General features: G+C 45.5%; 1 protein-coding gene across 1 annotated transcript; it reads right to left on the reverse strand.

Moving 5' to 3' along the window:
• ATP6V0A4 (ATPase H+ transporting V0 subunit a4) lies at nucleotides 1–27896 on the reverse strand. The gene is made up of 21 exons (XM_075074473.1): nucleotides 27338–27896; nucleotides 25239–25450; nucleotides 24660–24738; nucleotides 23734–23828; nucleotides 22552–22677; nucleotides 22064–22158; nucleotides 20886–21012; nucleotides 20219–20301; nucleotides 15792–15885; nucleotides 14132–14344; nucleotides 13572–13722; nucleotides 12849–12988; nucleotides 12383–12540; nucleotides 12021–12114; nucleotides 10113–10231; nucleotides 8924–9140; nucleotides 7205–7312; nucleotides 5221–5355; nucleotides 4132–4249; nucleotides 2051–2222; nucleotides 1–947 (listed from the first exon to the last, which is right to left on the reverse strand). Exons 2-21 carry the CDS (start codon nucleotides 25353–25355, stop codon nucleotides 854–856), a joined length of 2535 nt encoding a protein of 844 aa, XP_074930574.1. The 5' UTR covers nucleotides 25356–25450; nucleotides 27338–27896; the 3' UTR covers nucleotides 1–853.

Raw genomic sequence — 27896 nt, forward strand, 5'->3', positions numbered from 1 at the left:
GATCACAGTACATCCATACTGCAAATTCATCTCAACTCTTTTGATTCTGCTCTTCTTTCTGTTCATTAGGTATTAACAATTCTACACAGTCTGCTTTAACAACCCGTCTTGAAAAATACAGCACAAGGGGAGTCATCTTAAGTCTCCAGTGAGAAACAAGTCAATAGAAAGAAATAAATTGGCTGCCAATGTGGAAACTGGCGCACTCTTTTGTTTACACAGCTCAAAACTAACACTTTTGTTAAGTGATGACGTGTGCAAACGTCTATAATCCAGTGCTGTCAAGCCCTGGAGCAAATCAGATAAAAAGAGGGTTGTTGTAGTAAAGTATGTAGAAAATTGCAAGCCTGCAATATGATCCGTCTTTGAGCTGGTTTGCATTGTGTGCTAAATGAAGGGCTGCAATCTCATAAGGGACTTAATCGTTGTCATATGATCGACCACAGCTTGAAACAACAGCCGAAACATATTTTCCTCAAAAAGAAATATGCCACAAAGACAAGGCAGTAAATGGAGAAAAACACATGCGAGTTGACTATTAACAACCAATTTAATTCAAAAGCTGCATCTCTTCTTTTCCACCAAGCGCTAGGCAGCTGACCCAATCAAATGCTGAGGACCAAGTACTTGGCAAAGACATCACTGGAGATACTCAGCCAAGGGTCCAGCCAGCCCAGCCAATGTAGTTCAGCTCTCAGCTGATACAGCAGTATATGTGAATGCAACTGGGACATTTTTATCTCTTTCAAGAGCCACATCCCATTCTGTTTCATCCCATACACCCCACTCTGTGGGTGAGTGACCACAAGAAAATAGAGCCTGGTCTGAGGAGCAAAGCAGAAATGTACAGGCTTCACTCTTCTGCAGTGCCATCAATGATGTTCTGGAAGGAGAACGGAGAAAATTTGTACCCAGCTCCCACGTAGAACTTGTTCTGGAACTCCACCCTGGGGAAGAGCAGAAGGGGGTGTCAGTGCTGCTCACTGGTAAAACCTACGGCCAGCCGAGAGGCTGAAATGTGGCACCCATGGGAAAAGGAAGGCCACAAGAGATGGTGGCCTCTGAGCCGGGAATGTAGGCTCCTTCTGGAGCCAGCAGTGAGACACCGGCAGCCTAGGGAGGGACCTGATATGCGTCAGCTTTGACTTTCCATCAGTTAGCCTGGAAACACTCCTCATGAGGCCAGCTGACAGGACCTTGCCTGTCTGCTAAACTGCTTCTAGCAGCTCTGAGAGCTGGGATAGCCACCTGCTGGTTTCACGCTCTGGTGGGAGACAGACATCTCCCCTTCCCTGCACGATGACAAGCAGCTGCACCGTGGTTTACCTTGGCAGCGTTTGTGTTTTGTGGTGGGATGTTCCATGGTGAAAAAGGCCACAGCTTGGATGCTCAGGCAGGATGCCAAGTTATGGTGCTGATGAGGGGCAATTTGTTACCTTGGTCTTGCTTTACATACTAGCGTGATGGTGCATCTGCGCTGCTGTCCTTTCCTGGACTGACATCTAGTTAAGGCAGACATAAGCTAACTTGAAACTGGTTTGCCACAAAACCAAAACAGCCTGGAGCTCAACCTGGGCTAGTGGCACAAGTGCCAACCCAAGTTTTCAGCAGGTTTTGCAGCCTTGGCTGGACTTTTGCTGCAGTAGGTAGTCCCCAGCTGGTTTGTTTGATGGTAACCCTGGGTGAAATACACAACCAGTGGTGAAGCTCTGCCTTCAGGCTTTATCATGCAGGTCAAGGCGGCCTGGGTGGTTCTGCATGTTTATGGGAGCAGAGTTGCAGGTTGCCATTTGCTACACGTGTCCAGAGTCCCCACAGGCTCAGGAGGACAGGCAGGTTGCTCCAGGGAGCAGCTCAGAGATGGAACAGGGAGCTCTGAGCTCCCATCAGAGACGCCTCCCTTACTTCATTTGTCAAGGGGTAGTGATGTCCTAATGCATAGCTGGTATCACGGCATGTCTAACACAGGCTGGTGTGGGCATCCCTTTCCACAGCCTGATCCCTCCCAAAGACTGCTTTGGGAAAAGCTCCTAAAGACCACACCACCTACCAGTGCAGACGCAAGGCATGCAGAAAGGCTGAGAGCCCCTCCATGACAAGCAGGATGGCTACTGTCAGCACTGCAAATGCTGCAAAGATGATGAAGATGACAATGAGGCCTGCCCAGCCACTGTTATTGAACCCGTTGTGCATCACCATGGTCCAAAGGACCTCTGACAGTTCTGCAGAAGGAAATTAAGGGAAAACAGTGACGAGCAACAGTGATGAGCAACAGCTACGGACAGAAACACCATTTTTCCCAGTTAGATGAGCTGGCCTAGGATAAAATGTACGTGACAATAATCATGACTGGCCACCCTGCCTCTCCACAATGACCAGGGAAGGAAAGTGGATGCAGGTTCTTTTCCATTGCTCCTCTTCACTGTGTTAGAAGCTCATGGTGCTGTTTTGGCTTTGCTTTGTATTGCAACTCCATGTGAGCACACTACCAGGACTGCTGTTACCCTAATACAGTCATCAGTTTAATTTGCACCTCTTCAACATGGGAGGTAGGCAGTATGCTGAGCCTTCTAGGACTACCTGCTGTTAAATCCCAGTGAACACGATTGATTGACATAGTCAATACGTGCATAGATTAGGTTACAAGATGTACTAATTGATGCTAGCTTTGATCCATGGGAGACCTGTAATTCCCATTTGTTCTCCAAACCACTTAGGGTGTCATGGAGATGCTGCGGTGGAAAAAAAAAAAGACAACTGGTTGTTTCCACTCAAGGCAGGCTGTATTAATGTTTAGAATGCTTGCATGCTCTAAAAGACTTTTTCCTGCAGAGGTTTATGTCAACATTCACAGCACTGGTATATCTGCCATGTCCTGTCAGTGCAGGACCATACTCCTGCCTTAACTACACCAGTCATATTGGTTAGATTCAGGACTGAGCAATTTTCCTCTTGTGATACAGGCAAAGCAAGGACTTAGCCCAGCCCTTCTCCATCCAGATGCTCCAGTCGCTGGTTCAGCCTTATTTTCCATTTTGATGGTCGTTGGTCCTCACGTCATATGCAGACTATAGATTCCATGACCTGTTACTTTAGGTGACAGCAGATGCAAGGGATCCCTTGCAACAGCTGCCCTCAGGAAAAAATACACCTGTCAGTGCCAGTTTGTAAGGCTGCAAAGGAATATGGTGGTTTTCCAGGCAGAATTCTGACACAGCACATAGGACTGCTCTTAGCTAAGGTTTTTAGTTGGCTTATTTTATTTAGATACCTGTCCTCCATGTAAAGCTAATGTGTATTAGTTTCTACTCCACTCCCACTTAGCTCATTTCTGTGACAAGAAGTACAGCTTACCCCTGTCAATCCATGCCATTTCCCACCCCACTTTTGTTTTCCTTTTTTGTATGCCCAATTCTTTAGGGCAGACGCAACTGTTAGCCAGAGGCAGTACAGCAATATTAATAAAAAACATTTCAGTATAGAGTAATTGAAAATCTGAAGTTCCAGCCTGAGGCAATTTCTAGTACTTGAGCATTTGTTTTTATCTTAAGACAAAAGGTATTGAAACACTGCACATTTCCCATGGGATGTGAGGTTCCACTAAATGTTGCTGAGAAAAATCCCAGTGAAAACAACAAGTTCCAGGAGTTCTTGAACTAAAACTTTTCTTTCTAGTTTGCTGAACCAAGTCAAAATAACTGTTTCAGGTCATTTTGACATTCATCTGCATACCCTAAAGCTGTAGCAAGTGCCTCCTGGGAACTGGAGCTATGGTTCCCATGCTCTGTAGACCAGACTACCCATTTGGACTGCACCTCCCACCATGCCATACACCATGAGGACTATTCCAGAGGGGTGGCTACAGAGCAGAGTAGGAAATGGGTCCCAGCCAGCAAATGCAGTCAGGAGCTGCCTGATATATAGCTGCCAGTAATCACCACTTAAAAATGAGATAGCCACCATGAAACGCTTGGATTGATCTGACCTGAAGCCAAACATTCTGAGACACAAACATCCGCTAGGAGAACTTTGATTTCATGGAGAAATTCACAGCAATAATCAAACACTGGCAGAAGCAGCGACTGGCATGGAGTTGCTGGTGAGGTAACTAAGAGGTAGTCAATCACTCACGTGCATGGGCTAAGCTCAGCGCCCAGAGCCGCAAGTAGGATGCTGTGTTAGAGATGCAGCCAAGGCAGTACTCAATGGTATGGATAGCTTGGTGGACAAACGTGTCTCCAAAATTGAACTGAAACAAAATAAAACCAAATACATTTTATTAGTGCTTAGTTCAGGGCTTCCTGGTTAACAGAGCAACACTCTACCAAACGCTCTTCATACTCCTGCCTTTTCCTTGGTAAGTCCTAAGCAACACAAAGATAGTTTCCAGATAAAAAGACTGCTTTGAAAATTTTCAGTTCTCTATGATCTTCCCATACATCCTCCCCGGAGTTATAAAATTCCAGTGAAATGAAAATGTTCAGGAACTGGCTCATATTCCAGTCTTACAATTTCAAATCTGGAATAAGATGGCAATCCAATTGCTACCAATCTTTGTGATTTCTTGTAAAGATAGAAATTCTTATATTAAATAGGGTTTTTCAGACTATCTGCCTACTGGCACATGCCTTTTGGGAGATATCCCTGAATAAGCATATCTTCTAAGACAGTGAAGATTCCCCATGACTGGGGTTGTTCAGTCAGCCACATCCACAGTCAATATTGTTGGTACTTCCAACTGCTACAAACACTTTTGTCAGTTCTTTACCTGTGTTGCTGCATACTGTGGAAGCCCTTGACAATATCTGCCAAAGAAAGACTTTTCTCCCTAGCCAATGCTGCAGGCTGCCAACTTTTTCAATGCTCCTTTGCAATTTAAAGGAAGGAAAACTTACTGACTCTTGGGGAAGGCTTGACCTTCTCTGGGTGCAATATGGAAGTGAAAGAACCCACCCTGGGGAAACAAAAGCTTGAAGTTTGTAAAAGCTTGAGGTTTGTAAGAATGCCTGCCCTCACCAGGCAGAACTAAAGGGAAAATTTAGAGGAATTCATTCTATGAAAATTCAAAGCTTTCTCTGTTTGGAAACACAAACTGTTGCAACAGTGTGTTTTGGTATCTTCTTAAAAAGAAGGGCTGGCAACTCTGCAAATCCTTCTACTTGACTTCGTGTCTTCTGCTATTGTGTGTGTCTGAATAATTTTCTGCCCACATTTTCTTACCTCTTCGTCATCATCCTCATGTCCTCCAAGGCCACCACTGTGGTCTCCCTGGGAAGCTTTCTTGGAGTGATTGTTCTCTGGGACATCTACCTCATTTTCACCTCCAGGGTTTTCCGAGATGGCTTGAGATCGAATCTTCCAGAAACAAAATGTAATATGTCTTTTGTGTCATGCTACAGGTTGATACCGAAATGAAGCAGAGCATGTCACAGAACTCCATCAATAACTCCATAATGGATAACATCAGAAGGACTGTATCATGAACATGAGGACAATTTCAACAATAGCCATTCCTCATGGACCACAGAAACTGAGTAGTCCTGCTGAATGGCTAATAATACTTAAATATTTTCCATCCTAGAGCATTTTCCAGTGATTCCAACTGATTTGGAGCCAGATTCTAGTCTCACAATGCACCCTTAATACCCAGCATGAGAAGATCCATCACTTTTGGCAAATGAGGAAACTGAGGCACATTAAAGCTGATGATCTCAATTAGATGGGTGCAAGTCAAAGGAATTAGCATCAAGTGAAAGGGAAAAGGAGCCTGAAAGGATCCAGTGACTTGATGAAGGTCACACAGTTCCTGGGATACAGACAGAAATACAATTCAGATCTCTTGATCTCTCCAATTGTCAAAAACCTCATGACAATCCATCTTCTCTCTGTAATCATTTACAGAGCTTTTCTAGGGGCCTGAACAACCTGATCTGAGCCTCACTCCAGAAATTACAGCATAGCATAAGAATAGCCCTACATTATATGACTATAACAGTCCTATTATGCAGCACAACCAAATATGGATATCTCAGCTTCTGTCAGGTTCTGCCCTGTCACTTATAGCTTCCAGCAGGTTTCGTGGGCAAGGTCTCATGATAACATGTTGTTTCCTGTAGCAGCAGTAATCATTGTCACACCCGCTTTATCTTTGCTTTACCTGAATGTCAGCACAGAGAACAGACTTTGTTGCAAACATATAAATCTGGGTAAATGTGAGATGTGATCAGACAGCTAACATATGAAAATTAGGAACAGAAATACAGGGGCATAATAGGAGGTGGGGAAAAGCTGTCAGATGTTGTTAGCATAAAAGCAGGAGATGGAGTCAGCGATGTCAAGCTTTCATCCAAATCCCAGAAGAATGACAAAATAAGAAATTACAGCTCAGAGGCAGGGATGCAAAGGTCTCCCAGGGACCCGGCTTTCAGTTATAGGTCAGAAGTGACTGGGTTGGAAAAGGTCATGAAGCACAGCCAGCATCTTTTTCTTCAAATGGAAACATCTGTGCTCTATAAAAGGGACTCCAGGCACTAACTCCAACTATAAAGAGAAGTAAATCCTGACAGACAAGTAACGTCCTGTTAGTGTAATAAAGGAGATAATTAATGAACAACTGGGAAACTGCAGCTGCTGCAGTTATATGCTGAAGAGCTGGGCAAACTTCAGAGCCCATGGGAAGGAGGGTTTCGTTAATGTGAGGACAACCACTTGGGGAAGAAAGCATCACTAGAAAGCAGGCAACTGCTTTTGAATCAAGCCTCTCCTCCAAGCAGTGTTGACCTCTCCAAGGCCAGGAGTCTTGCAGATGCCCTGTTCCTACAGAGCAGCTGACCAGTTGTTAGTTGTGGCTGTGGACCAGCAACTGAGGTTTTTGCCCTGTCTTGGCTCTACCAAAACTTCAGTCTTTCTAAACTTTCTCTGGTTTTGGATACAGCACTTGAAAGAGCTTGGTGTCAGCTTAAATCCTCTCCCAACAAATAGGGTATGGCCTTGTGAGCAAAGCTCCTGCCTCCCATTTAGATGGCTCAGCCAAATGTCCATACACATGTTCTTGGTGCATGTGCAGTAAAGCACAGTCTGAAATCACCAGAGAAACTCTGAGATCAGAGAAAAGCAGAATTAGATCAAAGAGGTTTTGGGGGTCTGTCTCCTCAGCTTTGCCTTTGCTGTACTGCATCCCCCTTGCCTGATCCCCATCCCTTACCATGCGCTGCACTTTCTGATGGTTGGCTCGGAGGATGAAAGGCTTAATTAGGAGCATCCAGGGAACAGCAATCAGAGCAAATATGACCAAGAAACTCTGCACTTCTTTCTAAAAGACAAAGCAATAAGAAGAGCAAAAAGTTACTTTATTTCCTTTAGCCAACTGCATTTATGGTTAGAAACCTGATTCTATAAAATCATATTTTTTTATTACAACAGATATACTCCCTGTATTGGTTGAGTCTCCCCTGCTTGTAAGGACATGAAAATAAATGTATACTGCTTAAAGCACCAGAAAGCACTGCCAGCTAGAGATGTCTGGAGACTCGGAAATGAAAGGCTTTCATGTTGGAAAGGGTTAATTTGCCAGAACAATGTTACTCACTAGAACGTGGCTCTCCAGTGTCCCAAGTGAATGTCCTAACTGCTGCATGAGCCAGTCAGCCTGCCTTGCTTTGATCAACATAGAAATGCTGCAGTAAGAACCAAGTCATTCAAGTCTTCCCCTGGAAAGCAGGGAATCCAGGATTTGCTCTACATTTGCAATTCCAGAAGGGAATTGAATCCCTATAGCATAGGTTTGACAACACATTGCCCCCACAATATAAGGTGCTCTTGTTGCAGTATGCCACCCCTATTGCTGTCCTAACATAACTGTACTTTAAGAAAAAACAAAACAAAACAAAAACCCAAAAAGGAAACCCCCAGACTACAGCGTCTGCATTTTTAAAAGCTGGCTCACATCTCTGATCACCTTATGGTTGGTCTCATACAATCTCTGCATTCAGACTACCCAGGTAGGTGGCACAGGCAGTTATGGTGGGGTGGGGAGATAGGATTATGAGAAAAAAATTACCATCTTGGAAAGGCTTTGGGTTGTTACAAAGCAAAAAGTTCCCTAAAGACTTTTTCAAAGCTGGGAAAACTGTGTTTTCCCAAATTCCCCTGCAGCCTTAACACAGTTACTTAGAACTGATCGGGGCTCTCTACTAACTCTAACTCACCAGCAGCCCTAAAACTGAGCTCATGTTGAAGTGCCAGAGTGTGCAGCTGTATAGATGTAGATGCATACATGTGGCTGGAGGCAGCATTTGCTTGCAGATTCTTCACTGATGCTGCTGATGTAAAACCAAGCCAGAAAAATAATAATCCATGTTCTGACCAAATAAATAGAGATGACTTTAAAAGAAGTTTTCTCTTAGGGGAGATTTTTTTTTTTTAAGTGACCTCCCCAAAGGAGATATTTCTGACAAAAAGCTGCCAGAAAATCCTCTAGCTACTTCTATTTTTTTAGCTGAAAATATAAAGTTTTCAAGTTTTCCAAAGAAGAAATAAGAAATTATCAAGGAAAGAAGAGGCTTGCTTTGTCTCTAGCATCATGCACAGACTTCAGGACAACACATCTGCAATGCCCAGCTTTGCATCTCTAATCATCCTTCTTTCCTTCTTTCTGCAGAAGTAACTTAAATTGCATCATCATTCTTGTAAGGATGACACTAAGAATGAGGTTTCCTTTGCATCACTGATTGATGGCTTCTCTGTCCTACCTGTCTTCAAGGCCAACACAAATGTGAGAAGACAAAAACTCTCTTATGTGACTGGCACTTGAGATTGAGCTTCTGAGCCTGTTCCCCATCTTTATGCCCACAACAGCAGAGACTGGACTTGAATTTGCAAATCCAAAACCAGCTACACTGGATTTGAGCTGCTTGATCCATACCTGATGCAGATATAATGGCGCATTTGAAGTGTCACCGTAATTGAACAGAAACATGTTGATGAAGTGGATGAGGATGCTTGGTGCGCTCTGGGATGAGTGGACATCAAAATGACACCATTTGAAAATAATCATGAAGACCAGGTAGCCAAAAAGAGAGACAATAAAAATCATCTCTGGAATGAACTGAAGGAAAATGTTTATGTATTTCTTGAAGTAGCTGGAAAGAATCAGGAAAGATAACTACAATTAATACACTAGGTATTAATATAAGGTTGCACCCGAGTATGGCAGTACTGTACACTACTTAGTCTTTGGAAAATAACATAAGAAATATACAGCTATCACTAGACAAGAAAGGAACCTGTAATTACAGTCTTCATCAATGAAAACCACTATTTAAATACAAAAGTTTTGTCGTACTGATTCTCTTCAGGTTTTTGTACTTGACCCACCAGTATTTCAGCATCTCAAAAGCCTACTACATTGAAATAAAAGCAAATTTTCAAAAAATGGTTAATTTACAAGGTTAAGCATTACACACTGGCAAAAGTCAGAACCAGGTATAGAATCAATTCTGTAGAGGCAGTCCTCCTCTCAGTCATCTGCAAACACTTTCCATCCTTGAAAGCCACTACACACCTTCTAGCTTTGGACAGTCTCTCAAGACAGTGGTGTCAGCCCCTCCATTCTATCACCATTTCTTACTTTTTATTGCAAAATGTAGAGGCAGAGGTATAGACATGGACACCCACAGGTCCTGACCAAAGCCCCACTAAGTCAGGTGAAACATGCACACACACACTGTGCAAGATTTCAGTGTGCTTTGGATTAGGACAGAAGAGCTTGTCTTTCAAGACAAATATTATCAATAGTGGGAGGTGCTGTATATTTTTAATTTAGTGTACTTCAGTATTTCTGCAGAATCAAGAATATAAAAGAGAAAGTGAAAAGAGACTTTATCCAAGAGGATATCTGCAGCGTGATGATTGTCATTCTGGCCTTTGGACTCAGGACTCTGTACCAACAGTGACGTGAGTCAGTCAGTGTACAGGGCATTTCTACTTGCACCGGGGAAAGGACAACATTCAAGTCATCGATCTGAGATATAAGACTTTCTCTGAACGAAGGACACTAATTTAGCAACGAGGGCTTGTGTGCTGCAGCAACAGGTTTGGTGAAACAGACTTACATGTGGTTGAAGAGACTGAGTATCACCCCAAAAATCATATGGACAATCCCTATGACAACAGACATCTTCATTTTGTAGGAGTTCAGGAAAGTCAGCTTGTTCAATGCAACATTCCAGATCTTTGGGGAAAGGAGCAGAGGGAGATAGAAGAACAAGATTTTCAGTTGTTTGATCAGTAACGTTTTTGTGGAATTTGTTTCTTTGACACTACCAATTTACTCCTACCAGATCTGGTAAGAAGATAACAAGCAACTGAAACCTAGATGTTCCTTATAATACTTTTCACTCTGCCAAGCTTCTAATCTAAAAGGTATAAAGTATTATCCTTGTTTAACAGAGGAAATAACAGGGATTTAAAATGATGTAGTGACTTTGCTTCAGTCCTCCAGAAACCAATACAAAGGCTGGTCGCAGAACCTAGATCTTTTCAGTGTCATTCCTTGCCCTTAGGCTGAGTCATCTTCTTTAGCAGAGGTGGAAAGGCATGAATAAATCCCTCCTGCTGCTACAGAATTTTGTTCCACCTTCACCAGAGAAGCACCGAGGCCAGAGCATGTTCAAATGTTCTGCTTGAACAAAAAAAAGCTCATTCCAGCTCTTTGGCCATGCGGATCAGGTTGTCACCTGCCTCTGCAGTAACTTTTCAGTTGTGTTAGGACAGAAACCGTACACCGCTTCTCAGTCCTGCCTTTTTTATGCTACAGAGCTTCAGGGTTTGGTTCTCCTTTCCTCTAAAACTTCCTAGACCCCAAAGTCTTCTGACCTCAGAGATGGTAAGCAGATACCTCTTTTCAGACATTAAGTATAGTACCTGAACAGAAGGGAGGAAGACAGGATTATCTGGAAGGCAAAACATTAGCTTATGTGCCTTTGTCCAGCATGCTTTGCCTCTTCTATGTCTCTGGAAGAGACTGCCTAGCCTCTTCATCTCAGGATGATGCTTTCTCTTCCAGTATCACCTCAGCCATCCTGCCAGCACTTGCAAAATGCAAAAAGCCATCCATCCTTCTGGGCAGATGACAGACATAATTTCCACAGAGAGGGCCATGCGGGGGCTGGTGCTTTCTAGTCTACCCCTTTCCTGTCAGCACTTGTTCAGCCATTCCTCCCCCCCAGCAAGGGGTCCCAGCCTCTCAAGCAGGCAGCAGGCAGGGTGGAAAAGGGGCTAGCCTAGGTTAACCTGAATTAGGGATGCGTCAGGTTAACATACAGAGAATTCAGCTTCCTCTGTCGTGACCTCCTGAACTGCAGTGCCTATGCCCTGGGCAAAGCTTTAGAGCCAGGTTTGTGAAAAACTCACTGGAAGGTCAATGTCTCTGCAAACAAGGGGAAGCCAGTGTTTCTTTGTGTGACCGACTGAAATGAGAGTGCATTCAGCTGAACAGAGGTTAATTGGCTAATATGAAGATTAAAACAGGAAAGTTTCATAACAACTACATTTCAATACATCATAAAGAGAGAACTCAAGAAAAGGGAAATAAGACACAGAGAAGAGAATGTGTATAAGTTAACTAATACTGGCATTTACCTCACACTTCATACAATAAATCGACTGCATGGAAATCAGGACTTTGCCTTCAGACTTGTGAGGTGGCTCTGGAATGTGTTAAGTAAGGAAACTGAGTCCAGCAGACTGGTGACAGAGTGGAGACTGGAGCACAAGGCCACTCTCCGGCATAATCTAAGTTCCTTCCTGCTTACCATTTTGCTGCTGCCTGTGCAAAACTGTGAGCAATATGTGTGCTTTACTGCTAAAGAAAAGCATCACAATGACTATGTAAAGAACAAGCGAAGAGCAAGAAGTGAAGAGCACAGCTTCAGAAGAGAGATCAGGGATCTACTGATGCACCTGATATGTAAAAACAGGATTGAAATAAAAATTATCTTAGAGCAATTTAATTTAATTACCGGATCTATTCCAAATGGATATGGATTTCCAGAGTAGACTCCTGGGACTGCTGGATCCAACTGCAGCACTGTATTGTCCAGAAGCACATCCTTACTACAAGAGAAAAGGGAAATGACCTTTGCAGCAGACATTTATGCACATCAGTGCCTGAACAAACAGGTGTGTTCCCAGGGACTCTGCATTTCCATTTCAATAGCAAGTTTGTCTGTGTGTGTCAGACAAAACCTCTGATTCATTCACAGCTGCATCCACAGCAGGGAGTTCTTCCCTTCCCCACACAGGCAGTCACTGTGACTGTCTTTCAAAGCCTATGTGCTCCATTCGGTGTGTTTTCACTTGTTTCCCACATTTAGCCACTTACTTCCAAGTGCTATTTTTAAACATGGGGATGATATGCCAGGAAGAGCCAAAGATGTTGAACGATTTGGAGAAGCAGTCATTGTAGATGAAGCCAGTGTACATGGAGAATATACCCATGAGCAGGATCAGGTAGCGCCCACTGAAAAAGGTGTTCCAAATCTGCAGGGGGAGAAGGCAGTGCCAGTGATTAAAGTACCTGCAGTCCCATCAGATGGTGGGCCTCGGTGAACAGGAGACGTGATTGTACTAATCTACGCACATACAATTATTCGTAGGAAACTCCAGGTCCCTTGGACCCTTCCAGGTCTCTGTGTAGAAGTAGGCAGAATTACTTGCCAAATCTCTGCCTCACAAGCATCTTCGAAGCATCTCCACTCAGCCCGTGGGAGGCTGGTTGTCCCCTTTATCAAATGGGGATGAGGAGCCTTTTCCTATGCTGATAGGGTGCACCAGCTCCTGGTACTCACCTCATTAGTGCTTTTTTGGGCAAGAAGGCTCTTCTCGTTAATCACCATCCAGAGTGCAAAGCCCAGCATGACAGCACCATGGCCACAATCCCCAAACATCACCGCAAACAAGAAAGGGAAGGTAATGATAGTATATGGAGCTGCAGGAAGGAAAGGGCAAAAATCAGCTCCTCCTAAACAAAACGAACTCAGCAGAGAAGCAGTCCACCCCACTGGACCATTCCTCACAGCTGCTGCCCTTAAAGGCCTCCACGATCCCTCCCCTACTCACCGGGTAATCACATCTAGTGCAGGACTAGCTTTCCCACCAGAAGGACTCTACGTTTCTGTTCATTTTCAGTGCTCTCCTTGAGACTAATGTTTCACACTTTACCCAGGTCCTTTTGGCTTTTTTTTGTTTTTGCCTCAGCATGATAAGCTCAACCTGTATTTGCCTTGTGAGCTTAGGTCTTTCCTTCAGTGCTGCTACCTCACCACTTATTCCCAATCCTGTATTTGTGTAGTTCGTTATTTCTGCCACAATCAACCACTGAAGACTGACACACAAATTCTTTACCTGAGAAAAGTCATGCTTATGCACCAAACAGTAACAATTTTTACCAGCAGAAAATATGGTCTCCGTTTCTCAGTCAGCAATGAGTGCATGTTTTAGGACAGTGATGGAGCTCAAAGGCTTCACTTTGGCTCTAGCAAGGCAGGTGCAGGTCTCTGAGTGTTTCTTACCTGGGTTCATCTCCCTGTAGTTGCCTACACCGTATGCATCCACAATGTTCTGAAATCCAGCTGTGAATTTGTTGGTCCTGTTGAAGGTGGGTGGTGCCATCCTGGTGTGTATGGCGGTCAGGATAGGGGCGATAGTAGAGCCACTGCGCTCCTGCAAAGCCGGTAACAAGGACAGACACAATCAGGATGACTAGCAGAGAGGAACTGGTCCCACAGCACCAAGGTCTGTGTCCAGACATGCACAGGCAACAACATGAAAGCGGGGCTCAAGAGTGTTATATCTCAACCCTTTTTCTAATATCCAGATTTTTCCATTTTCTGTGCTATTGATTTGTTCAGGGAAAGCTGCCAGCACTGCTGACTCCTGTGGGTCGATCACAAACCTGCTAAGATTTAATGCTGACCTTAAACTCCCCGAGGCCAAGCGATCATGCAACAACCTCAGCTTAATTAAAACAGAAAAGCATTACAGTAACAGACAGAAGTCTGAACATATGCTCACCATATAAACAATTCAGTTTAGGTGACAGCTTCAGGGACCCAAAATGTTGGTCTCTTACCATTCCCTGATGAAGAGCTCTTTTTATCCGGCCAGAATCAGCCACTGGGAACCAGATCTCTGCAATGACACACTGCTGGGTGACATCGATGTTACAGCAATTCAGGATGTGGTAGATGGCCTTGATTTTCTTCACCTTGATCCCCCAGGACCACAGATTGGCTGCTGCCTCATGCAGCAGTCGCTGGCGGTGGGACTCGGTTTGGGTTATCACCTGTAAACACAGCCCAGGCAGTGCTCAAGATCAGAAGGCATAGGTGGCATGGTCTACTCAGCAGTTATTTGGGGAAGGCAGGTGGAAGAGGGTTGTGGAAGGGAGCAATTCATATGAATGTGTGGGGCATCCTGGAGGGCAGTGTGTCAGGTCTGGACACAGGAGCACTTGACACCAGATGCACAATGCTGTTCAGTAAGGACTCTCCCTGCATGGCCCAGAGCCTCTGTAGGTGTAGAGGAGACCATCGGGAGTTACTGAGCTATGGGATTGGCTCCTTACCCAGTTGCTTACAGACTGGTCACATCTCACCATGCACTTCCACCCTGCCATCTCCTGTAGGCATTTCTGTGCCATGAACTTGGGGCACATCACATCCACAAGCATGCCTGCCCTGCTGGATCTACAGCTCATGGCCCTTGAGGGACCTCCATGCATCATGTGCCCACCACAGTGCTGCTGCATAAATGAGCAACGGAGATAACATGTTAGGAAGACGACCTGTGTGGTCTACAAGCACTGAAGAAGCTGAGCTGCCCACGATGCTCAGGAGTGAAAGTCAGTTTGGAAGCAGTCTTGTGTGCAGGCTTGGCAGCCACAGGCACCCACAGAGGGGGTGACAGCAGGATGTCAACTGCCAGATGGGCCACCTCAGGCAAACAGGGTATCCAGTCCCTCCTGCCTTGGGACCAATTGATTGTCATGTGTGACAATACAAAGGTCACAGCCACCAGTCCCTCCAAAAGGTGTGAAGTCCTGATACAGTATATGGATATACAAGCTACCGAACACCTGCAGCAACTGAACTTGTGATTTTCAGCCCCGTGTTAAATGTTGGAGTAAAGAGGTTGGAGACTTGTACTCGTAGAACAGCAGTCTTGGTTTTCCATTGCTAGTGTGAAAGCACCCCTAGATTTCCTTGGTAAAGAAAACCTAATTTGAATATAAAATAAATTGTTAGAGTCCTCTCTGAGCCTAGTATAGTTGTACTACACTTGTGACTAAGCAACTTTGTGAGCTGCTGAAACCATGCTGTAAGAGCTAGATGAAACCATTTTGAACAATGTGCAACTTGGTTACAGTACCTATAACCTGCTCATGACCTTAGATCCCACCCTGTAGCCCCTCATCATAAGGTCTAAACCTCTGACTTTTGCACATCCAATAGCAGCAAGTATTTTTTGAGCCCCTCACATGGGAGGCTGTCCCCCTGCAGCTCCTTGGGGGTGTAAATAGACAGAGCAGAGCACAGGCACTGGCCTTCGCAATAGGTTGGGGGACCACTCCTGAGCTTGTGGCTTCATCCCTAGCCCCTGGCCAGCTCTGCACAGCCAGCTCCCAAAACAAGCCTGGGATCTGGCCATGACCACATGGTTTCAGATAGGACAAATATCTGGGCAGGTCCCACTTGCTGGGTTCAGACCCCAGTAAAGCCACTGGCACTTACTGTGTTTAAATCCTCAATCCTTGTGTTGACTCCATCAAGCATTTCTCGGCGCTCACTGGCAGACTCTGGACAGGGATAGACTGTGGCGCGAAATCTAGCCTCAGTAAGAGAGAAGTGAGAAACACCATTTATTTATTTGACTGCCTTTTTCTTCCTCTGGACCCTTCTCAGTTTTAAGCTGGGGAAACTGGACTTTATTCCTCACCTGGTAGTATACGCTCCTTATATACTACAAAGTTGTGCCTGGTCTCCCACAAAGGTCCAAAAAGGTACATTTATCTCTTCATGAGAAAAAGGATCCCTTTGCCTGTTCTAGCTGAAAAAAACTGCTCCCTGTCTCGGGTGCTACAAAGTACATGATATTATACAATGGTCAGCACTAATACACAGGCACCTCCCTTATGCCCACACTAAGGATGCCCTGGTAACGTCTGGGGAAGCTGCTTGAACTGCAAAGAGCCACAAAAACCCACCCTGGCAAAAGGAGCCCCGTTAACACGGTAGCCAACAGATGTCCCTCTTGCACTGAGGCTGGAAAAATACCATGTCCCTGACTCTGCACTACCCTCTCGCAGTCACTGGGGGAAGGCATCAGCTGAGCTACTGCTGCACATCCAGCTAACACCCTTCGTGTGTGCAGGTTGGGTAAGTAAATAACCCTGTAAAAAAGCAAAACCACACACACACCCCGCCCAGAAAAACCACGCAAACAACTACATCCAGGATTAAACAAAAGGAGAATGACCATACAGCCAGCTCTTGGCTTCTGGTCCATCTGTTTGGCTAGACAGCTTGAAAGCAAGAGGAGGATGGGTGTAGTTTTTACCTGAGAGTGGTATCCATTATGTCAGTGTACATGCAGCCAGGCCAGTATAAATGCTTTTATAAGCTTACCCCCAAGGCTGTATTTGGGAGATTCAGCTGGTTTGTTTAATGTGGTATAATAAGGACTAATGTAGGCTTCTAATATGTGAGTGAAGGTCTTATCTCCATGCAGGTGTTGTATACTGCTTCATCTGTAGTATGCAATATGACCTTCTCCGTTGCGGTGTTATAAAGCCACTATATGAACCCAACACAGCCAATTAGAAATAAATAAGTTGCATGTCCCTCTGAGAAGTGTACAGCTACCTGTCCTGCCTGCAAAACAAGCCCCAGAATATATTTCGTACACTAAGAGTGGGCACAACAGTTCCCACTGGGACCTCACAGGTCGCAAGGTACATTGCTGGTAGGCACCGTGCCTCCAAGTTTTAACTGAGCTGAGGTGCTGCAGTTGTTAAAATAGCAGAGATCTCTCCATTTTACTCAGTTTGTTCAGTGATATCAACTGCTTGTGCCAGCCCTGCCACTTCAAGGGCATTATAAATATCTTCCTTCAATATTGTCCCAAGAGGTCTGCAGGAAGAGATCATCCCACTTTACAGAGTGGAGGTTTTCTGCTCACCTAAGGCAATACACTTGCACGCACCATCCTGTAGTGGAGTTATGCTGAGTTAGGGTTGCAGAAGGGCTGTCTTTCTGCACGTGAGATGAATTAAAAGAAGATGTAACAGGGTCATAGGGGTCTACCCCTTTTTAAGAGACAAAAATGTGCATGCTCTGTGTACAGATAAGCATCACGTTCTGGCTTTGTTTGAGCACAGAATATATCACCACCTGCTCTCCAAAATCAGTTCCAGCACAAGTGAGGACAGTTGCAAATTGAACAAAACATACCGCAGTTTCCCAGAGATCAGCCCAGAGCTGTGTGTAATGACAGCACGCGGTCTTCAGCTAAACTTCCCTCTCCAGAATTGAATCTCTCCTCACTCAACACCTGGTATTCATTTCCAAAGGTTATACACCCTGCCTAATTATTTCCATCTTCTTATTCTTCACAGCTCTTAGTTCATCTTTAATAAGGATTTTTAATCAAACTTGAAAGCTCATTCCTCCATGCTGTACAGTTCCCCCGTTTCCAATAACGTTATTGCAGCAGTGTTGCTTTGATCTTTTAACAGCCATTTTGCATACTGAGTATCAGCTTTGCCCTAATGGCACAGACGTCTCTGAAAGCTCCAGGAGAATTCAGCAGGGAATCCTTACATTGATAAACCCAGTTTAGGATTCACATTAGCACTGAGGCAGCCACAAGAAAAGGAGGAAAAGAAAAATTCTTACATTTTCCTCTTCCCTGCTCCCTCTACACCTTTCACTAATAAATTTGTGCATGGAGTTAATGCTCATGAAATTGGCAGACTAATGTTACCAATTAGAGTCCAGCAGGGACTACAACCGTAACCTGAGGCACACTGTTCTGCAAACAAATCTTAGCCAGCCTTCCAGGAGACTGGCTTATACCAGTGCCATGATTTTTGCAGGATATTTACTTGTCATGAATGATGACTTAGTGCTAAGCAGAAATGTCCTGCTGGGGCTGGAATGACACTGCCATCTGCTTTAGGTATAGTTAACCCTGCCTTAAACATGGACCAGACCAAAATGTCTTGACCTGTGTACTGGGGATGGCCGATGGCCCACAGAGCACAAAAGGAGAGTTATGGGATTAACGCATTTTAAAAACTGCCACTCAGCAAAAAATTCATATATATGTGCATACTAGCAAGTGAAAAATTTGAAAGGGAGGAAGAAAAGACATAAAGGACAAATGCAAGTGTAGCCTGATAGCTGGCAATAAACAAAAACCAGTGCACTAGCACGGTAAAGGGCATCCTGTGAATTTGTCGTAGGTCGGTATGTTTTCATTCAGTTACAAGAGGCTGAGATAAACCAGTCTAAGTTCCTTTTTATAAACCTACCACCACATACATGCCACCAGGTCATAACAAATTTGCACATCGTGGCCCACCCTGCAGGGATCTGCTCACACTTCCAGTGCTTCCTGGCCCCATGCTCCCGGCTGTACCCGCTGCAGAAGGTCGTGCCTCTGGTTTGGAAGATTCTGGGTTCAATCTATAACAAAAATGCTGTCAGGCATCACATTGCCTGTTCTTTTGCGCCCACACTGGAAAAAAAGTATTGGGCTTTTGATTGCAGAGAATTTAAAATGCTGCAGCAGAAAAAAAATAAATCCTCCAAACCCAAACACCTGCAGCACTCTGTGGGCAGCCCCAGCCAACCCTAAATGTATGGCTTGGCAACCTGCAAGGCCATCGGCACAGGGGCCAATGCAACGGGCAGCGTTCACCACCAGCAACTGCCCATGAGTGCAAAAGGGGAGAAGGGTACTGAACAGCGTCTACAAAGCAGGCAAAGAAATGGGACATAAGCAGGAAATTGTAATCCAGAAAAAGAACAAGACTCGCTGAAAGCTCAAAGACCACCGGCAGCAGCAGACTGATCCTGCACAGTGGCGATGGCAAAACTCCCTCCGTGTCTGAGGTTCAGGATCAGAAATGAGTGACTGAGATGTAGGAGTCTTCCCCCAGCTTTCCATGCCCCCTTGGCTGCTTTATAGAGAGAGATCCCCACCTCAGGAGGGCTGAATTGCTCTCAGGATGAGCATTGCCCTCCACTGCCTCTAGAAGGAATCTCGGAGGACCCCATTTCTAGTGCAGGAACTGCTAATAGTCCCCAGAGGTCTATTGCTTATGGGACTGAAGTCAGTTCTCCCAGCTGGATGAACTGACCTTCCTCCTTTTATTCTGATTAAAGGCAGGATGTAAGGAAAGCCCTGCTCTGAGCGCACATGTCAGGTAGGAGCTATTGCTCAACCCCTCCCTGCGATGTTCTGCAGCCTGCTGGCACTTAGCTGGCCCCACTTGGCCGAGGGGCTATACCTGAAATGGATTCGGTGACAGCAGACAGATCCCCTTGTCAAATCTGATTTACACTGCAACAAAGCCCATCGGTCATCAGTGTTATGAAAGAGTAACAAAATATTCGAACTGAATTATCTTTTCAAGATGCTTAACAGGGTGGAAACAAGTCAGGCTGTATGAAGCTTTCATTTCTCTTCTGGGCCCTGTCTCTGATTACACAGATATTGTCCAAAGGCCTTGGGAAAGGCTTGAACAAACTACTGCATCATCTTTTTCACTGAAGTGCAGGAAGGCTTGAGAGCAGTTCAGGGTTTACCATGTTCTGAGTGCCCAAGTTTGGGGCCCTGGTTTTCAGGGGAAATGCTGAGTGTTTCTTAAAAACCAGTCCCTTTTAAGATGTCCCAAGTTAAAATCCTAGCAACTGAAGCTCCCAAGATCTTTAAGGCACTCTGGAAAATTTAGGACCTCAATTTCCAAGTGCCAAGGTGATGGATATCTTTCAGAATTAGGAGCAGCAGAGCTGAGGAGCGGAAGGGAGCTCGGTGGCAGAGCTGACAGCAGGGGCACAGAGATCTAATCTCCAGCTCCAAACCCAGCCAGCCCAGGCTGACAGGTAAACACCTCCACAGGAGTCTCTGTGGCTTGCCCACCAGCCTGCCTTACCCATCACAAATCTTCTTGATCTTTTGTTTAAGCTGCTCTCCTTGATAGAAGATAATGAACACGTTCTTCTTCACCTCTTCTCTCTGCAATGCAATTCAAGCAGAATTTAAAGCACCCAGAGGAAAAGGTGATGGTTTTTGTTTTTTTCAGCAGCCTCTTTACTGGCTTTTTCTTTTCCCCCAGTCCCAGTTTTCCAGCATCAATGTTTTCCCTAGATGCTTCCTCAGGGACCAGGCATGGGTGGCAGCTCTGGGTGATGGGGGAAGGAGCAATGTGGAGCAGAGAGGTAGGGCACAGGAGATCTGCCGAGGCACAGGGATCATCCCAGATACACCAAGGGGAATCAACCCTCCATGGCCAGCCCCAGGTGAGGACAGACACAGCCCACCTCCCCAGTGATCCCTGTAACACAGCCACCCTTCTAGAACTCACATGTACCTTAACTAGGAAGGACAAAGAAGCCACCTTGATAATGGCACAAAGGGAAAGCAACATAAAAAATCTTCTCCCACTCTCAGACTTCCCCACCTTTCTTCTACAGGCTGCCTTCAGACACAGCTCTGGTGATGCAGCCGGTGCTGCAGCATGGCCAGGGCACCTGTTCGGTTTCTGCAGGTGACAGGCAGGCACGAGGAGCAGTGTGAAGCAAAACCAAGTTGGTACCCACCGTCACAGGGTCCTCCAGCAGGGTGTCCATTTCAGTGTACCTCAGGTAGATGTTTCCCCTGCAGGCTCGCCACAGTAAGCGCTCAAAGGGTATCATCCTTTCCCTCTTTATTACCCCTGCTGTGAATCTGAGCAGAGTTAAGAGAGAAATAAATTACAAGCCCATTCTAAGTCTTTTAGGACTTGTAACACACACGATTTTACAATCTCTTGTTTGTCATAGCCAGGGCTCTGATACTGTTGTAGGCACTTCTAGGAAAGACCTCCTTGCTCAAGCCTGGCTCTTATCTCAATCTACTGACTTTACCCTATTGTTTTTCCTTTAAAACATTCTAAGTCCTCACCAGATCAACAGAAAAAGAAGAAACAATTCTGGCTAGAAATGGAGGAATGGAGAGATGCTTGAAGTCACACAAACAGAGAGTGCCTGAATGACAGAGGCAGGAGGTAGCAATTTTGAAGTGGTGGTCTGTCTTTACTCCCTCCTGTTTTCCTTTTCCCAGAAAGCACCAGACTGCACCTTTGAAGTGCAGCACGACATGCTGGTATACACCCACCAAGGCAAGCCCTCTGCAGGCATATGCTTTGCTCATAAAAGATATGAACATGACCTCAGAAATACCAGCATAGGCAGGTAAAAACACCAGCCTGGAAGAACACCATCATCAAGTTTCAGCACACCTAGTTGATGTAGGGAAAGCTGTTTGAATCTATGCTGTCCACCGAATTACTGCCAGCAATACGCACTGTGGCCTTTCCACTCCCCTAATTCTCACCCTCAGTGCCATTTTCTGCTGCAGACAAAGACCAGTGGCAAGCAAGCCTATGGCTTTTTGCTGTGGTTAGACATTCATCCCTGAGGACCAGGCTGGTAGCCAGATACCTGAGTTCAGAAGCCACAGGTGAGGTGCCATAATAATTTTCAGTCAATACCTACTAAGGGGTCACTGGAACTGATGGCCTGGAAGTAAAAATCCATTTGTCCCACTAACCCATAACCTGACCATAGTTTTGATGATAACTTCAGAGGACAGTCACTCTTCTATTTTCATTAAACAGCTAGTCTGAAGAGGCTGGTGGGCAACCTCTACTTAGAAGCTGAAGGAAGTGTGCCAGTGTCACAGCAATGCAGTGCAGCTGGGAAGCCTGGCCAAGCTGGGGGCCGTCACCAATACACACCCCAGCTTGGCAGCTGCAGCAGTAGGAGTGCTTCTCAGCTCCAGCAGTCCAGATGTGTCCTCACTGAAGAAATCATCTGGCAGATTGGTTTCTGCCTGGAAAACATTATTTTTAAAAACTATTCAGTGTTGCCAGTTTGAAAACTATTTTCACATTTTTCTCCTGACATTTTTTCCCCCCAAAGGTAGTTTTCCACAGAGATTTAGATCGAAAGGGAGAAATAAAAAGCTGAACTCTCTCTTAGCAACAGAAAAGCATAAATGCCATTTTTAAAGAGAACTGGGAACCAGGTTCTTGAGACCCACCGACTCACAGATCGATGCCAGCTCCAAAGTGATTGACATGCTTTTGCAAACATATCTTACTGGCTTGTGGTAAAGACTGCTGAGTTTTGATTAAAAATCAATGACAGCAACACACACCAAATGAAAATGCCAGCATTTTTAGGAACCTTCCACATTTCTGTTGGAAGAGCAGAGGCCTCTCACCTCAAAGAAGTCCTGGGTTTTCTTCAGCAGATGTTTGAGCTCCGTCAGCTCAAGGAAGTTCTGCTTCAGCGTTTGCTGGTTCTGGTTGGCTTCCAGCAGCTCAGCTTCAAGTTTCTCCAGCACTGTCTGTTTAGGGTCCAAGCACATCCAGAAAAACTCTGAAGCAGACCAATGGCCCCTTACCAAGCTGATACTGAATCTCAAACAATAGATGGTTTGTATTTTTCAAGGAGGGAATGTAGAAATATTCAATGAGGACTTCAATAAATACTGAGTTTGTAGGAAGGTATTAGTCAATGCCAACACCTCATTTTTCCATTGCCACATTCCCTACTAGGTGCTTTGTCCTCTTCTGGCATTTGAGTTGATTCACCTGACCAAAGTTCAGGCAGGTAAGTGGGTGCCTGGTGCAGATGTCTCAGCCTGTCTTGGCACCTCTGGAGTTCCTGCAGAACATCTCAGACCCCAGGTGGACTGACTGTTAGTCTATTGCCTACAAGTGAAGCCTACAACAAGGCTCAGGTTCATTAGCTACAGGCCAAAAATTAGGTAAGGATGTGGATCCAGGAACACACCAGGCAACCACCTTGCTCATGAAGGTGAAGCCCTTGGAAAGCTTTTTTTTTTTTTTTCCCCCTCATCACCTACGTGTGCAGCATTTAAAAATTACCCTGTCGGTAAACTTAGCTTCCAGCTGGGCTAGAATAAAGCATCACTTGCACATTCAAAGGCAAGGCACAAATATTGTATCAGGCCCCAATATTACATCAATATTATCACAACCATGCTCTGACCAGGACTGACAGCCCTGGAATTTTTATGCAGTGAAGCTGGTTCTAATATCAGGTCTCCTGGTTAATCACCAAAAACTTTCTTATTCTCTCTTACAGGATGGTGGGGGCATTCTGGGATAGTGATATCTTTCCATTAATATGTGGGGCCAGAGGGATGTTTCCCAGAGGATGATAAAAAGATTGGACTCCTTTAGGAACATGCTGTAAGACCAGCCTTAACCTTACTGCTGAGACAGCGACTCAGGGAGCACCCCCATAGGGAGGGAGATCTGTGCCAGCCTCAGCTCCTGGTCCTTCCTTACAGGGGAGGGCTGTATTGAGCACATTACACAGACATCCCGGTGCACATCCCCATCTCTCTCTCCTTGTCCCGCTCCAAATTCTGTACCTCCATATCTATCATTTCTCGAGGCAGAGGGGTCGCTGGGTACTTTTCTAGTTTGACTATCTCAACATTGTCTTCCATCTCATTTTCCAGAAAACCTGCAAGAAAAGGACACAGAAGTCTGCATACAAAGTCATCCCTGGTCACCTGCTCCTGCTAAACCCCCTGTCAGGACTGAGGTATCACATGGAGGTGTGACAAGGGACAGTGATACACAAGGGCCATCAACCCATTGCATATACACAACCATCTGGGTCAGACACCCAGCAGCCTCCTTTCTCACTAAGGATGCTGTTTCTTCTGAAGTTGTGGTGGCTGCTCCCACCCCTTGCCCTGCACAGCCCTCAGCCCTGGAATAAATTGCCGGCATGGCATCTGCTTGCTTAGAGCAGTGAGTAAGGCACACAGCAAGGTCAGGCTTTTCTCCTCTGCTCTAGCAATGGCAAGTGCTGTCCTTGCCACAGTGGCTACGGTGGGCACCAGTGCTATGGTGGGGGGAGCACAGAGCTCACAGGACACATGTCCATAGGAGAGCAGGTGCCACACGCTCTGTTGCTCAGGTTTTAAGGATTTGTCCCCAGGCTGAAGCACTTGGCCACAGAAAGTGTATGCCAACGGCTGGAGCACTGGTGTAAGAGTCTGTTTGTCTGGATTAGCCTCCTGCCCAGCCCCAGATTTATCTTGTGATTTTATATAAGCTAATTAATCTCCTTTCAGTTCAGTTTTCAAAACAGGGGCAACAATTTATTGCCCATATGGGGTGAAGCGGTAATTAGCTGACGCATGCAAAACATTTCCAGGGGCTCAGTTGAACACATCACCATTTTGCCACTAATTCTGCTCCACAGTGTGAGAGCACTTAACAAAGAAATAAATCCCACACCAGCAGTTGGCGGAAAGCCGATTGCATTTGACAAGCATTTACTTACGCAGGATCCTCTCCAAGGATTCGCACCTCCTCACTTCATTCACAAACTTTCTCTGGAAGCTGTTCACATTCACATTCAGCTAAAAACAGAAGGGAAAACAAGGCTGGGGCTGGAGGCTGCAAGCTACCGTGCTCATTTTTAACAGCACAGAATAAACACCTTCAGTGCAGACAGCCAACACCGCTGCATCCTACAGACTCCTAGAGGCAGGGCAATACCATGGGTTTCCTTAGGGCCAAGGACATCATGGCCTTACCAGGCTCATTTCCACCCAGCCTTGCTGCGACAGCAGGAGTCATAGATGGACTTTCATGGAGAGATCCCCTGTTTTCTGGTGGTGGATGGGATTGTCCTAAGGTTGTGCGTACGGTGTGCAGAGCACCAGATGGGGACTCAGGAGCAGGTTGGGTCTCAGCATGGTGAGATTGGCTTTCAGATGAGCTTTGGGGAAGTCCCACTCTCTCTGTGGGCTTTCTGACCACCCTGCAGGTGCACCTTCCCCAAATGCTTTGAGGGAAGGACAAGCACAGCTGGGGGCGCATCTCCTGCAGCTCAGCGTGCCAGCTGGGCACTACTCACATCTCTGAACTGGACCAGACCCAGTTCCCCGAGCTCAGCCACGCAGCAGTAGGCAGCCTCCACTTGCAGAAAGAGCTGCATCAGGCTCATCTCCTCGCTCCGGAAGACTGAGGCCATTTCACCTACTCTCCTCCGACCTGGGCGTCCGTGGGGGCCTTGCTGGAAGCAGTGCACTCTTCCTCACCCAGGGAGGTGCCAGAAGGTGCTGAGCACTGTGGAAACATTGGGATCACTGAGTCAAAGTGCTGGAAGCTAACACATCGCTGCCTATCATGTCCTTCAAAAGGGTTTCTTCACTTCCTAAAAGCCTTCTCAGACCCACGTGAAGTCGTATCCCACCAGCGCAGTGATGGATGCTACAGTGTGTGTGTGATACATGGAAAAAGGGGAGCCACTGGGCCCCTAGGACAGATGAAGACCAAATACCCCGCCCTGTCCTCTGCTGGGCCAGAGATGCTTCAGGCCACTGCACTCAGGCCCTTGATTTGGGTTTCAGATGCTGAGCCTGTGAAGGACCCACTTTATCTTTGTCTTCCACAAGACAGAGATTAAAAAAATCATTAATTTCACCTTGCAATTAGACAGGTGAAGAGGCTTGGCTGGTTTATATCACTTTCATTGGTAGTGTGAACACAACATTGCGAACATATCTGGAGCATGTTATATGGGGATGGGGAAAAGATGATTATTTTATTTAAATTAAAACAAACTTTAAGATTTAAAGAGCATTTTCTCCCCATAAAGGACTTTTCAAAATGAGATACATGAAATATCATGCATTTCATAAAAGTTCCTTTGGTCTGTATGTTCTCCTCATTTACTTTGAGCAACCTGAACATACAAATTGCCAAAATTAACTGATTTGCATGCACAAACACCATAATTATTACGCAGGAAAAATCCCATGCAAGTAGATACACTTCTTCCATGCATTTAGTTTTGTAGGAGCCTACATTTTATAAAAAGCAAAACACAGTCCCTTTATATCTGCATTTCTACTATTTGACAGGGATGGGAAGCCAATTGTCCTTAACCCTCTATCTATCTCTCTCTCTCTCCCCCCAAACCTTTTTTTGCAACACTTTTTTTAAAATGTGGATTCTAATAACTTTCTTAATAACATATGAAAGATTTTATATAAATGTGAAAGAAACACTTTGCAAGACATTAAAGCCTTGTTTAATAGGAGCACCACAGTTGCAAGTCTGTATTTGCTCAACTGTCCTGTGAGCTTTCCTTGTCTTACTTTTTGTACCCATTCACTAACTTATTTAAGATGTTGAAAATATAATACATAACAACTAGTAGCTTGCTAAAATAAAACATAGCATGTGCCAGCTCCAGTAGGTTGAGTAAAGATATACTCTTTAAAATTAGTTGGACATTCTTCAGGAAACTATATTTTTCACAGGAAAAAGACACAAAAGCTGCAAAAGACCCCCACTACACATGCAAGAGAGTAAAAAAAATTCCCTAGCTCTGATTTTCAAAAAGTTTAAAAGATCATCAAAATGTCCCATCTTAACTTCTGTAGACGGTAAAGGGTGAAGAGACAACAATTTAAAGCAGTTTGTATTTCTAAACCTGCAGTTAACTTCCATAAAAAAAAGTTAAAACCTTAGAATTTAAAGAACAAAACTCAAATGAAATATTTGGAAATAGTTAAACTGCCTCAAAAATATCCAAAACCAGGGTTCTACTTTTCCTCGGTCATCAGTGAGTGGAAAACCCCAAAGGTTCACTTTCATCTTGATTCGGAATGAGAGAAAAATTAAAAACAAAAAAAGAAACCTCTTTCCAGCCAGGAAACCCTTCCCAGCCCCATTCCGAGGAAGGCAGAGTATTCACCCTTTATCCGTTCCTGCAGCTACAGGAGGCTTGCCCAAAGCCACCTTCTGCCAGCCATGCCTCCATCAACATCCCCCAACACCCCCCCAGCTTTTTCCTTTGGCAAAAGAACACTTAACTGAGAAACCACTCACACTGCCCCCGGCTGTTATTTTCCAGCAGTATTGCACTGCATTAAAACGCACCAGGTTTTGGGCAGGGTAAATCCCCGTGCTGTAAATCGCTTTGGCGAAGGCGTTACTCGGGTTTACCTCTCAGCCACCGCGCTCCTTTCCGGCAGGCCCTCTCCCCGGGGAAGGGGTGAGCTCTCCCCTCGGCTGGCCAGCAGTCCCGTCAGGCGACAACAGCGGGGTTGTGATTTGGCATGGCTGCAAGCACCACACCGGGCAAGGAGGGCGGCGAGCAAAGCGCCCTGGCCAACTGTCCCGTCTCATGCGCAGCACAGCAAACCTTTTCTTTTAAGGTCAGAACTGGTCTGGACCAGAGAAGGGAAACTTTTTCTGTCCCGAAACAACCCGTGGGTGGTCTGGACCCAGCGCTTTCTGGCTTGGTCACAACCTCGGCGTCAGGCTGGTGACAAGCGCATGCCGTGTTGCAGCAGCACGCGGCTTGTTGAGACTAATAACAGAAGGGGCATGCCGGCTCACACCGTCCTGGCCACCCAAAAACAAGCCAGAGCCTTTGAAACCCGCTGTACCCAGAGAGCTACAAACCCGTAAAAACTCATTTGCAAGCTCTGGATGGAGGATCAGTCGCCGGGGAGGTGGAAAGCTTCTGTGCTGCTTCTTGCTGGTTTTTCCTCACAGAAGG

The sequence above is a fragment of the Phalacrocorax aristotelis genome, chromosome 1, assembly GCF_949628215.1.
Source record: "Phalacrocorax aristotelis chromosome 1, bGulAri2.1, whole genome shotgun sequence".
NCBI lineage: Eukaryota > Metazoa > Chordata > Aves > Suliformes > Phalacrocoracidae > Phalacrocorax > Phalacrocorax aristotelis.

Excerpts from the sequence above, each read along its gene's own strand:
- ATP6V0A4 (XM_075074473.1), bottom strand. The coding sequence starts at position 25,355 with ATGGCCTCAGTCTTCCGGAGCGAGGAGATGAGCCTGATGCAGCTCTTT. Across the intron at positions 22,159-22,551 it reads AAACCCAGGACTTCTTTGAG|GCAGAAACCAATCTGCCAGA; the intron begins GTGAGAGGCCTC and ends AATGTTTTCCAG. Across the intron at positions 948-2,050 it reads CATGCCTTGCGTCTGCACTG|GGTGGAGTTCCAGAACAAGT; the intron begins GTAGGTGGTGTG and ends GCTCTTCCCCAG.